At 38.4% G+C, this 14,325-nt stretch overlaps 1 protein-coding gene across 6 annotated transcripts in view; it reads left to right on the forward strand.

The window, feature by feature from the left end:
- Positions 1 to 14,325, forward strand: part of MSRB3 (methionine sulfoxide reductase B3) — an 80,259-nt gene that overhangs the window by 33,536 nt on the left and 32,398 nt on the right. For all 6 annotated transcript variants that reach the window (XM_068190111.1, XM_068190109.1, XM_068190110.1 and 3 more), the window contains 2 exons: positions 1,806 to 1,883; positions 12,131 to 12,159. In XM_068190111.1, the coding sequence (XP_068046212.1) occupies positions 1,806 to 1,883; positions 12,131 to 12,159 (107 nt within the window). The remainder of the gene's footprint in view (positions 1 to 1,805; positions 1,884 to 12,130; positions 12,160 to 14,325) is intronic.

The raw sequence follows: 14,325 nt of genomic DNA on the forward strand, positions 1-14,325 counted from the left end.
ATAAAGGAAACTCAGATCTAAAAACACAGGCATCTTTCTTTTCCACCCCTCCTCTTACTGCTGTTGCCTCACCTTCCCTACCAAGTTTTGTTGGTTGTTTTCTTCTTCTTCCAGGATTTCTGCACTTGTTTACTAACCCCTACAAATTAACGCTACTGCAAAGACAAGCATCTACAACAGCGGGGCCAGGGCCAAGGGTCTTGTGTGACTTTTCTTTTAATGAACACTGCATGTCTTATAAAGTCACCAGGCTCATATTTAGAGTCTGTTTTTAGTTTACTACAAAATGTGTGGAAGTAATAGTGGTTTAGGTACACTTTTTTTGGAAGACATCACAGTAAGCAGAACCACGAGGGAAATGGCCCTGTGCCAGGAGGCTGGAGTTTTGAAGGTGGCCATTGTAAGTATAGACGTTTTGGCTGCAGAAAGAAGGTAGCATAATTTAGTTCTTTTCCACCCCACTCCAATTTCTTTTTGAAGCACATGTGGAGAAGGTATTTATTGGCTCATTTGTGGTTGGAATGTCAAAAATTTTCAATAACTGCCCTCACATGGCTTTAGTCGCTGGAACCCAGCCTCAAGTCCTGGAGGGGAAAATAAAGGACAGACTTCCAAGATTGTTTTCAGTGAATAAAATCTCTCTCTCTCAGCTGATTCCAGCCAAAGGTAACTTGCCAAGGCCCAGCCATTTTTTGTTGTCTAATTTATACCACTGAGTTTGGAGTAAGGCCCTGGCTTTACCTCTGCTCTAAACGTACTAATGATGTAACTGCTTGTTTTCATTCATGAACTGAAAGGACTCCCTGCTGCACGTGGGGTCCTGGTCAATAGGCAAACTTCTTCCTGACAGTGCTGAATTTGGTGGCTGAACATGCCAGAGAGGCTGGTGGGGACCATCCCCCTCTCTGCCCTAGCCCTCTCTGTCCTGCTGCAGCCCTGGTGGGGCACAGGGATGGTTGCCTTTGCTGGGAGGCCCATCTTGCCTTCCCCCCAGCCCTCCATGCTCTTGTGTACAGGACCAACAATGTGATTTAATGCACACAAACAATCGGAGATTAGGTCATTCTTAAAAATCCTGTTTATAAAAAAAATTGGGCCTCATAAAAAGGGTGAAAGGATAATAAAAACAAGCTGCTGAGCACATAGGCTTTTTGTTGGGCTAGCGCAGCTGATTCGTATTAGGTGAATGACCTCCTAGCCTTTTAGATTGTTAACTTAGAAAAATATTCCCTTAAAGCTGGAATATTGCTTTTCAACTGAAAATATAAGGCGTGCACAGCTTGAAATCCTGGACCAATTATTTCATTTTCAGCTACAATGTCTCTGCTGCCTGGGCAGCCGGTGTTGGCCTGAGCCAGCACCACAGCTCTGCAGCGCCCAGGCGGCCTCACACCTTGCTCCACTGCAGCTGCCGAGCCCTGCACATGGCCCAGACGTGGACACAGCGAGGTGCGGCAGGTTGAGCTACGTGCCAAACAATCCCTGTTTACAAAAACTTGACATTTCACTTGCCAGATAGAGGAAGACTTTTGTTTTATCCTTTTTGGTTTTGTTGTTGTTCCAGCCTTTGAACTGTGGGACAATTTGCTTCCTTTTGCATGATGCGTAACATCCGAGGCACACTAATGAGGACATTCCCCTTTTCCTGTGCCTACTTTATTTGCTACCTTTAATAAAAAACAGCTGCCAACTTAGAAATCTTGGGCTTCTTCTATAACATTTTTCTAAAGACTCAGCTACTTTAAAAATAAAAAAAACCTAATTCCTTTATTTAATTTTAAGATGTAGCGTTGTTGTTTTCCCAGTGCCTTTGAGGGGGAATACACACACCATAAAGCTCAAGGAATATACAAATGTGTTGTCTGTGGAACTCCTTTATTCAAGTGAGTATGCTTAATATAGTTTTGAGATTTCTGTCTCTTAGGTTATGTATAATCTTGTAGATATTTCATACATAATTGTATAAGGCCATTTCATAGAATCACAGAATGGTGAAGTCATTCAACCTTTTAAGGAATACAAGAGAAGCAATGTAAATAATGCTGTAGTAAAATTAGTCTTATAGTAAATATAAAATATTAGGATAAATAAGATAGGAAGATGACATTCAGGTAAAGGAGGAAATATGACAGGAAAAAAAAATTAGTACTTTAAATTTTTTTTCTATATGCAGCTCTGCCAAGTAATTGTAACAGTCTTTCACTGTGTCAATAGATACTGAGTTTTGACTGTTAGAATTACTTATAGGTAGCTTTAAGAAATATCAGGTGGTGATGTTGAATTTTACATACATCATTTTAGCTGATGATGGAGAAAAAAATAGATGTTTTTTTCTTAGCATTCAAGCAGTTGAGAAAACAAAACTGAGATAAATTTCATTACTTACTGAGTTACCATTCATCCCAATTAGCACACATGGAGAGCTGGTTTAAAAATACTCTTTAGAAGTACAGTGGGAATTATGGCCCTAAATTTGATTCTAGCAGTAGTGCTGATTGAATTCCCTTGATTTCATTGTTCTGCACAGATTCAGTTGTTGTTTATGTGCTTTTTCTTATTTCTGGCTGCTTGTATTCATTCTGATGAAGAACTTAATTGTTTTCTTTTTTTCCCCCTCAGCTCACTCTAACTTAGTCCCTTGCACTTAAAGAGGTGCCTTTACAGGAGCATGAAACAGGATGGTCAGGATAGCACTAATAGAGAATATTGTGCCAGTAATAGGTTAAAGGAAAATACAGTTGATGTAGTTCTAGAATCACCAGATGTGGTAGTGATAGCTGTCCTCAGGAGACTGTCTGTAAAATGAAAGAAGCACCTCATCTCTGTCATATTTCATTCCTCTGTCAGGAGGATTACCTGCAGAAACTGGTAATAATGTGAATCTTTTGGGTTGAAAATCTGATGGTTACAGACACAGCCAGGACAACAGTCTCATGTCATATGTTACTGTGGTCCTTGGCTTGAGGGTGCAAAGTGGGGATCCAAACTCTCCATAACCTGTTTTTCTACTCTGCTGCTTAGACATTCCACTGCTTACTATAGCTAAATCTTTTGGGGGGAGCTCCTGGCTCTGTTGAAGCAAATTCATATTTAGCAAATGAATACAATGGAGTCAGGATTTCAAGATTACCTTCTACCTTCAAGACTGACTTCCTTTCATCTGATGGAGAAAGAGTAGGGGTTCTTTGCGAGGTGAGTTTTGGACAGCAGTAGTATACATAAATTAATGTGAACTAGTTTCTAGTTGCTTTCAAAATAGTTTTACGATGGGAAAAAATTGCAATATGAGACTTAACTGATTATCTCAAGTGCACAGTATGCTCAGGCATAGTCTTGAGTTAATGAGTTGGAATTCTCTTTTTAAAATGAGCTATATGGAAATATCTCTGTTTTCAGATTCTCTTTGAAACTCTTATGGATTTTATGGGAGGAGAGAGAGAAAGAGGGAAGTTATTTTTTAATTTTAATAATTCCCAGGCCAGTGGGTACCTGAAGAAAACGCTTGACCTATTGTGTCCTGAGATTACATTGGCCTTAACTCAGTCCCCACAAAGTCTTTGTGTTGCCTTATGAACTCTTGCTACCTCTGGCCTACATCTAATTCAGCCAGTTTTTCTGAAGTGTCGGACAACAGTGGGAAAAATGCAGAAGCTAGTAGGACTCCATCTTATTCTGTTTATTGACCTCAAAATATCAGTATATGATGTCTTCCTCAACGAGGAAAGATAGATTTCTGAATCTTGGTCACTGATTCAGCTCAGACAGCTAAAAAAATGCAAAATATATGCTTTTTACATTTTCACCACAAATGTAAATTACTGAAGTATTTCCTTAGGAGTAAGATGGTAGTACAATACAAAGAAAGTCTATTTCCCCATTTAAAATGTGAGTAATTTTTGTGGTGGCATGGGATTTTTTTTTTTTTGTGGTTTCTTTTTGTAATTTCCTAATAGTCATCTGAAACTTGCATTTACATTTGTTTCTCATTGATGTCCATTAATTTTTTTGTCTTTATGTCGTTGTAATCTGTAAATATATATATTTGGACTATGGACCTGTCAGTTTAACTAGGAAAGAGACTGGAACTTCAGCAGTAATATTAACAAACTTCAACTTTTAACATTTCTGATTTATGTTGTTTCATTACCATGTGACATACAAGGTCAGGGAACATATGAATTTTACAATCCAGATGAAAGACCTGTTTTTTGGTGAGTCTTTAAAATAGAACTTTGTCTCTATCACATGGAAGATAAAAGAAACAATTAGCAATGTCACATCTCTTCATCTACCTATTTGTGCTAGTGTTATGAGAAACCTCCCAAGCTTTATGGAGTACATGCTTTAACTTTTTCCACAATCAAAGGTGTCTCACACATAAAATGCATAATCATGCTATTGAATCTTAATATTCTATCTCTGAACTTTCACGCCACACAGTCTCCTACATGCCAGTACAGCTGCCTAACAAAGCAATAAATGAGAGAGCCAATAAAATAATCTCAAGAACGTCCTTTTCTACAAGCCAGTGCTTATGCAGTTTTGTGTTGCACTTACTCCAATCTAGCTGTAGGCTTATGCTAAAAGAAGGAGCCCTGCTGCCCCGCCTTTCTCTAGGGTGTTTTTTCATGGCTTTCTCTTCACTGGACCTCACCTGGTGTGGCTGGAGCATGTTTCAGTGCAGAACTTGGATCTGATAGACAACTAATAAGCCCAAGAAAAAGTCCTTGTACTTATCAACCATATCCACTTGTGTTAATTTTTTATCAGCCACATTTATCATGGCTGGACAGTCTCCACAGCAAGGCTGTGTTTTTCTTTATCAGTTCACAAAGTGCCACCTATGCCACCCAAATCCTCAGTGTTTTCTAAGAGCAAATTGTATTTGCAAGGTTGTGCCTACTTTAATTTTTCAAGGCACTTTCTTTTACATTATTCAAAAATACCATTCTGTCCACAGCCATGGAAACAGGAGGTTAAAATGGACCTGAGTGAAATCTATGACTCATGCTACTGCCATAGGAGAGAATCGATTCCATATTTAATAAACCATGGTCATGTCCTTTACCATATGCAGGACTGTGAGAAAGATGTGGTATAGATGGGAACTGAGAAGCCTGGGAGAATGATTTCCTTTTTAAAAAGAAATATTATTGTTTTGTCAGTTTCCAGTTTTTAGGGCCAAAGACTAAATTACCAAGTCTTCATAAAACACCCACTGCTGCCCTTATTGCTTTCTGGAAGGAATTCTTAGTAATGGTGCTGGCTCTTCTGAACATGTACTAGCAGACATAGCAACAGTCTTATCCATGTTATGTTTTCATTTGGTTTTTGTTGAGCTCTGTCAGGTTTTCTCAACATCTCTCAGACATCCAGTCAAGAGAAAATTAAAGAGTGGCTGGGCAATGTTATTGTACCATTAACATAGTACCACTCTTGCCTTCACAAGACAAGAAAGGATTTCAGTCATCAGGCTAGATCTCTACAAGGAATTTCCTTGCACCAGTGCTGTGTGCTTAATGAATGGTCTTTAAGCTTTCTGACTGATCTTTATATTCTTTGAGGAAGGCATATGAAAAATCAGCACTGGTTATCTGTCTAGGAGAGCATATGACATCAATGATATGGTTTCTCTAGTACTACTAGAGGACTACTTGAACAACTTCATCTGTCTTCACTGTCTCATAGTTTCCTTAAAAGACTGTCCAACCAAACAGTTTCTAATTAATGACATTTGCTTGAAGTAAGTTCATTCTCATCAGTGTAGGAATCAACAAATTATCTAGGTTGGAAAAGACTATTAAGATCATTTGGTCCAACTGTTAATCCAGCACTGCCAAGCCCAGCACTAAAGCATGTTTCCAAGTGCCACATCTACACATCTTTTAAATACTTTTTGGCATGGTGACCCAAACACTTCCCTAGGCAGTCTGTTCTAGTGCTTGACAATGCTTGCCATGAAGAAATTTTACTAACGTTCAATCCAAACCTCCTCTGGTACAACATGAAGCCATTTCCTGTCATTCTGTTGCTTGTTACTTGGGAGAAGAGCTCAACACCCGCCTGGCTACACCCTTCTTTCAGGTAGTTGTAGACAGTGATAGGGCCTTCCCTCAACATCCTTTTTGTGCTCTAGATCCTTCACCAGCATCCTTATCCTTCTCTGGATACACTCCAGCACCTCAATGTTCTTCTTGTGGGGAGCCCAAAACTGAGCAGGACATGCAGTCTTACAAGCGCTGAGTACAAGAGATGATCCTTGCATAGATTCTGATTTTACCATCCTTGCACAGATACTGATTCTAGTATGAATTTCATTGTTGTTTTCAGTGTAAAAGTACAATGTATTCTCTGTAAACTTTCAAGTCTGATATATTTTTCCTTGTTTGAAATTTACGCTGCTTAGTATTGACTGTTCATCAGTCACTCTGCTTGGAAGAAGTAATTTTCAGCTGGTTTTAACCTACTTTATGCTTTACTATGGGCACGTATGTACCTCACGTAAAAATCAGGTAGGGTGGATTGTTATGGATTATGACTGCAGAAGATATATATTTCTATGTTTATCTGTTTATAGCTCTCACATTAAAGACATTCTGTCTCTCCAGACTGAACTCACCCAGAGACTACTCTTCACTATCACTGGAGGTATATAAGACATGTAGATGTGGCACTTGAAAACACAGTTTAATGGTAAACTTGGCAGCACTTAATTAATGGTTGGACCTTTAATGATCTTAAAGGTATTGTCCAACCTAAATAATTCTCTGATGTTAAAATGCTCATTTTGAATTTGGCTTTTCATCAATATGCAGAACAGAATTTATCACATCATCTGTCAATAGTGATTTTTTTCTTTAACCAGGATTATTAAGGAATTTATGCAGTGTAATGCTGACTCCATGTCAATCCTTTTGCAATAATAAAACTGTATCATTTAATCTATTTGCCAATTTCAGCCAAATTTTTCAGGGAAGTAGTTATTAAGTCTCAAAGATATTAAGTCTTTAAAGCAATAAGAAAATCATGAGACAAAGCATATTCAAGCTCTCTTTGAGGAAAGGCCTGAATAAGAGTTTAACTATATTACTAGATTATAGCAGATAATATTATTGTAAATAATATATATTATTGTATTATAACTGAGAATCCACATGAGGGTTGAAGAGAGACAGGCATTAGGGATGTCCAGCTCTGGGAAATATCTGTGAATTGTTTTGCTGCCCGAGACACCACAGGATCTGTCCCCTGGCCACAGCGCAGCAGCAAGCCCAGTTTTGCTCTTTCTGCTTGGTTCTTAAAGCTTGGGGACTTCTCAAATTCCCTGATGGTGTGGGTCTTATAAATTCCTAAGTAGTTACAGCAGGTATTTTTTTTTACATTGGAATATTGCTGCATTTTCCTTTCTGGAAGCTTGACTTTCAGGAGCTTCCAGAAGCTATTTGGAGCTTCACCTCATGAGTATGGCCAGTGACTGCTTTCCAGGTAATGGTTTACATTTTCAGAAGTGTTATGTCTATACTTAAAAATAAAATGTAGAAAGTCTCTTCTTTGGCTTTAAAGGCAGGTGACAAGACATAGCTTGTGTTTTTTAACATCATTTCCTCTACTCTGAAACAGAGTGACCTGTTCATTCTGCTTTTGGAGAATGGTCCCTGGCCTGAGCCTCCCCTGCAGTTTGCTTAGTTCCTGTCTAGGGTTCTCATCAGCATGATAAGGGCCAATGCAGTGTCCAGGGATATGTTCACAACTGAGCATTACTGTCCTGTCCTTCTTTAGCTTGCTAGCAGTGCTGTAGCAGGAGCACTTATACTGCAGCTAGGTATATTTTGTACCACTGGGAGGCAAACACAGGAGAGAGAGGATTGATTGTATTCTGCTCAGTCACCTGGACCAGGACATGGGTTAGCTTGGATTGCATCAGGAGCCTGCTAGACCATCATCTCTTCAGCAATCTGCCCATGCCAATATGGAAAAAAAATTCTTTGGAAATCAAATACTGAAAATGTGAGGAGAGAAGACAAAGGACTCTCATGTGATTTATAGTTTTCTCAATCATGTTCATAATTCCTTAAAGTATACATGGTACAATCATTAATACTAACACTATTACAATCAACACAGTAAGTCTCTGGACTAGAATATTTTTTAACTATAGGCTAGTTCATTTAGTACATGCCCATTTTCCAGTAAATATGATCCTACAATGATGCATCACCTTTATGACTAGAACAGATCTTTATCAAAGTCCTTTTCAGAGAGAAGGAGTATATTGAATATCTGCCCCTACCAATGTTCTGTTTAGCACACTTGCAGCACAGCCTTGCAAAGGAACAGCCTGGTATAAACTGCTAATGCAAAGGCCTAGTAAAGCCAAGAGGAATAAATTACTTCTTCCATGTTAAAATGCAAGGATCAGAACTGCAGAGTACTTTCTGAGAGAGTTGTGGGGCTTCCAAAGGCTGTCCCCTATGTTCCCTCAACAAAACCTATACAAACCTGTTAAATACTTCATCATGAAAGGTAAAAGGAAAGGCAGTTTTAACACAACAGCAGAGGTTCTGCAGTAAGTCCTCTTTCCTCTCTCTTTGACAGAGGCCTGCTTCCCTGGCACGTAGCAGGTCTGTGTTAACTTCAGATTTAGTATGTCTGTTGACACTGTAATTTGTGACACTGAACAACTGCAGTTTAGTCATACTTAGGGAGGCAATAGTTTAAAATTCAGACTATAGGAACACATAATGCTTATCATTACTCCATTTCTGTCTTAGTACGTGGTAGTCTGAAGATCTAGTATATGATGTCTTTTAGAAGAAAGAGATTGAAACCCTGCATCTCTTGGCAGCACAGATAAAATGACCATCATATATTCTATTGTTTGTGTTTGACTTAATTATTCCTGGGATCTTTACAAGTATTGCAGCAGCTTGTGCTTAGCTAAATCTTTCCAGTAGCTCACTATTTCCTTGCATATGGTATGTTGGTAGATGAGCCTACTTGACATTTTTATTGCCATGTGTTGTGTGTATTTGAGCCATATCAAAGTTGGAAATTAAAAGCACTTTATAAATACCTTCTTGTTCCTCTTCATGCATATAGACTCCTTTCCAAACATATTTATGAATGATTACCTGGCTTTCAGAATACTCCAATATAGGAGACAGAAGTAGAGAAAATATGCAGAAAGCTATCATCTGTTCATTTGGGGGTGGGAGGGTGGGGCATGGTGTTGTTGTGTTCCCCTCTGGCTGTGATAAATGATAAAAAAAGACAATTTGTACTGTCAGGACCTGGCTCTGTAATGTGCATCTTGTCTGGCAGGATGCTTATGTTGGATATCAGATTATGTACTATAATAACAATGTACTGAGGAGTTTTTTCCTTTGAGTTAATGAAGTTTTTAAAATATAAAGGAGTCAGAGTGAATATTCTTGTGTGTAGCAGAACAGCCCTTTGGAATGTACTTTCAGTATTTAATTTTATCCTATTTAATTTTATCCTATTTAATGACCATGTTTAAGTTGAGCATTTTTAACACCTATGTGCAATTAGTCTCTGACATTTTGTCTAACGTGCTGTGGAGAAGCAGATATAAATACTGGAAGAAGGGGAAGATGCTGCTTTCATTAAAATGGCTGTAAGCTTTGTCATTCCTTCAAGTAGCCGAGGTGACTTTGTGTTCTTGCAGAGTGCTTCTCTCACATCTGCCACTTGTTGCTTATTTGCAATACCAAAGATACTTCATTATTTTCCTCCACTTTTTCTGTACCTTACTAAGATCTCTAACAGTTTCTGTAATACTGTGTCCTAAATTTTACAAGGGGAAATGGTAACCATAACATAGGTGACCCTCCTGCTCTTGATAGCTCGTAGTATTTCCTCCCATGTTGTGTTTTCTTTCATAGTTATTCTGCTGTTGCCAGACGAAGTTCGATTCATTTATCACCCCCATATCAGTTTTCTGATGTGTTGTCCAGTAATTTATGACTGTTTGGAGCTTTGGTACTCATTACAGTGCCCAATGACCCTTGTGACCCTCCTTCCCATGTGCGCTCTGCCACCTTGGCCCTTGGGCCAGTTTGTTGAAGCCACAAATTGCAGTGCATATGTTCATTACAAGCCATTCAGGCTGAGAAGCAAGAGCCCTGTTTGACCAACTAATAGGGGGTATCTACAATTTAGGCAATGAGAAGCTGATCGAGCAGATGCTGAGGGTAAGATTCGTACATTGTGTCTGACTATGTAGCAGTGAGGTGTTGCTGATACTGTAATGAGCGAGAGAGAATAGTAGGTATAGGTATATGTAATAGGCAGGTATACAGCAGCTGGAGGAGAATATTGTAAATAAAACACTGACTAAGTGGCTTTAATTCTAACTCAGTGGAATTTCCCCCAGGTTACCACATTTCACAGGGTGGGGACTTCATCTTGCTGGTCTAAATACCAATTCACTTATACTGCCAAACTGAGCATGGGCTGGTGCCCTGGGCAGTTACTGGTGCTGATATTTGTGAAGGCATGTCAGCAACGTGCTTTCTTTGTTCAGTGCTTTTGGTGGTACTAAAAAATATTAATTATGAAGATAAGTCTTTTCCCTCTCACCTTTTCATCTCCTGAAAGTTATATTTAAGACAAAATATTGTGAGCACTGGAGGAAGGTGCAGAATGAGCAGGATGGGAGAAGAGAGTTGTTTCCTTTCTGATGACTTTACTATTGTGAGCCTGTTAATTTTTAAAATTATAATTGATTTTATATTTATTTGCTGTAGCATAGATATTTGGTATACAATTACAATGCAGGTTATATAAAAATGTAGAGTGCATGTAAAAGACATCTACATGTAACAGCATGTACTAGCTTGTAAAATAAAAGTTGAAAATAAATCTGCAATTAGTTTTTGAGCTTCAGACATTTGTTTCTGAAAAAAGGACTGTAACTTCCCACAAATACATCCCTTCCCTGATGCAATGTAGAAGGATCCAACATTGTACTTCCTCCTCAGAATTTCTGGGGAAATGCATTTTGCTGCCAACGTAACATGCTTTAAGAGGTCTCCTGCTGGTCAGACCTTGTGTCCTGCTGTGACAGCCATGACCATGTGTGCAACTGATTGTTAGTGGGCGATATAAATCTGATTGGAACATGCCTGTTAATTGGGTTGAGAGCTCAATATAGACAATGCTGTCTTGTAGCAGATTGTGTAGATAGCCCTCGTCATAGGGTTAATTCTGCTTGACAGCACATCAGCAGCATCTTGAGTAATTACCCAACTTAAGTTTTCCCACAGTTGAATTGAGACCTTCAAAGGCTTCTACATTTACAAGTATTATTAACCGATATCTGAAACATGATGTTCCCACAAGGGCTAATTTTTTCTTCTTTTTATTAAATATACAGGTTATAGGGTTCATTTGCTAAGTGCTAAGCCCTTAGAAGAAAACACTACTTGTTAGGGAGAGAAAAATCTGCAGTGCACGACCAAAGCTAATGGTGCATAATGCACACATCATTGTCTTTTTGCAAAGACTTTAAAACAAGTTAAAATTTAGGTCTGGCTCCCTTCCTTTCTTCCACCCCCCACTTTCCACTTTTAAGAAAATCAAACCACTTACTCCTATGTGCAGAATGAATAAATTGAAGACACACACAAACAAAAACCTCCTAGGATGTTGCACAATTAAGTACAGATCATTGGATACAATACACATGACATTAATGAAACAGTATCTGCTTCAAAAATAGATTGGAAACATTCATGAATTAATTAAATCCTCCTAATGACTTTTCAAAAATGAAAATGAATGAAAACTATTTAATTCATACAAAAAACTGTATGCTATGATTCACAGTATATACTTTAATCCTAGTTCAAATTTATATTTTATTTTCTTCATTTAGTGATTTGTCTTTTAAAATATCTTCTTTGCAACTATAGCATAGAAAACAGTAAAATATTAAAGATAATAATTATTCTTTGAGTTCAAATGCCTTTGAATGCATTAAACGTTAATGTACAGAGTGAGACAGTCTGGTTAAAAATTGTATTTGCTGGAGGGATCAGTCTGACAAATGGCTTTTATGGCATAAAGCAGTTCTTGTAACTTACGATCTTTTTATTTTCTTTTTCAGGTCAGAAACAAAGTTTGACTCCAATTCAGGTAAGTTTACATTTACAGTGTTTTACTGAATGTACACTATTCAGGTTAATCTCAAAAGAGTAGTTTATCAGTTCAAGTTCAGCTTAGTTTTAAACAAACTGGGGTAGGTCAGCCTTAAAAAGGATCTTCATTTCTCACCCTCTGAAAACAGCATTGTTACTGTGAAACATTTGCTTTCATTCCTTTCATTAGTTCCGGTCTCTTTACATTTTCCCAAAAGATGACAGAGAAGATGTATCTTGCAACAGGCTTTAATTGATCCAGAAAAATTATAATACAAATAAATGAAAACACAGACTAAAGCAAATGGAGGATTCATGTTTGAAAATGATCACTGCAATAAAGCAGAATGTTTTTATTCCTGGTGGACAAAAATATTTCATGGGAATTTGAAGTCAGTGCAGCCTCTCTGTCACAAAACAGATAATTTGTCATCAAATTTTTGTGACAGATGCAGGTACACAATGCATGCCAGACCAGTCTGTAGAGCTCAGTTGAGGAGGATTATCAAAAAGCAATCTCTCCCAAGATGTCTTTTTAAAGAATTGTAATGTGTTGTAGGGACTGGGAGGGAAATGAAGGTTAGTCTAACAGGATAATGCGTATCTAACAAGACAAAAACACAGGACAACAAACAGGGGACCAGCTGGAGGCAAAACCAGATATCCTAATAGCAGACTATTACTTATTCAGTTCACTATTCCTAGGTGTTTCTTAAAGTGAGACAATAATAAATTAAGAATAGGCTATTGTCCTGAAGCTAGGTAAAATGTCCATTGCCTGAAAAGGTAATTCAAAATACATTTTTGTTAAGATGAAAAAGTCTGTTTTAAACAGGAAACCTGATATTATTATGGCAATTTTGGTTTCAGGCCACTGTTATCTTCTATATAGTTTGCTTAATGCAGTGATTATAATTGCTTATAATGTTATGAATTTTACAATGGATATTATTCAGGTTGTTTATGGAATAGCACATTTCCTTTTATCCCAGTTCCTTTATCCCAGTGGGCTTGAAATGTGAGGCATTACATTGCTTTTTCTTTCTACATTAGATTTTATCTTTGGAACTATATGGGAGTGAAATGTACAGCAGGAAGCATTTAATTAGCCAATGCCTGCATCTTGTATACTTGCATCATCTTGCTCCTATTATGATTCTAGTCTGTGAGTTTGAGGTTACTTGCTTCAAATATTTCTTGAATAAACTCTATGCTAAGATTGATTTTTGGATCTTGACTAAAGAGAGGGATTGCATGACGGATAGCTTCACACATTTTCTGCCATTACACCCTTTATTTTAGTGCAGTCACCAAAACTAGGGTGTGGACCAGAATGTCTCATGTCTGCTTTTCTGCTGAAGGGAAAATGCTCTCTGCAGAGCTTCAATTTGCTTGGTGGCTTAAGCTACAAGTAGTGTTCTGACTCTTCTGGAGCAGTTGTCCTGTCAGGTACACTGTTCTGCCTGCCGCCACCTTGGCAGCGAAGGCAGGGGCATGGCTTTTCCTAGGGTAGTGGTAGAAGTTTGGCACTATTGCAGCTGTGGTGTGGCCCTGCTCAGTACATGTCACCAGGCCTTTCTGCCCTGGGTTCCTGGTCCCATTTTAATCTTTGCCCCAAACTCTGTACTTGGAACGGAGAATTACTAAGGTTTAACACCTTGTTCTCATCAGTGCTGTGTCTCTCAGCACAGGTTTTGGCTAAAAACCAAGGGTAGATGTTAAAACCAAGAAACACCAAGGCTGAAAACCCCCTTATCATTGTGAGAGGTATAGCTGCCTTCTCTTTACAGGGAGAGCACTCATTTCTTCCACTAAGAAGCTGTTCATGACAGTCAGATGGCACAAGGACTCTCAGTTTCTTTTGTTCTCAATATGTAAGAGCAGAGGAGAAGTGAAGATACAGGCACCATCTGGTTTTGTTTCCCTACCAAAAAATTTGCTATAACTTTCCCAAACCAGACAATAATCCCAGACCTCCTGCTGAGTGAATGCACCCTGTTCACTCAAGGTGTATTGGCAATGGCATCCTTGTTTAAAAAACCCTTCTTTTGTGTGTGAGGGTGCAATGCCATGTGTAGCACCATGGTCTGCATTACACAGGCCTTTAAAAATTGTCAATGTAGTGTTGGCTTAAAAAGGGCTGCTGGCATCTGAGTCTGTATTT

This window comes from Anomalospiza imberbis, chromosome 5 (assembly GCF_031753505.1).
Source record: "Anomalospiza imberbis isolate Cuckoo-Finch-1a 21T00152 chromosome 5, ASM3175350v1, whole genome shotgun sequence".
Classification (NCBI taxonomy): domain Eukaryota; kingdom Metazoa; phylum Chordata; class Aves; order Passeriformes; family Viduidae; genus Anomalospiza; species Anomalospiza imberbis.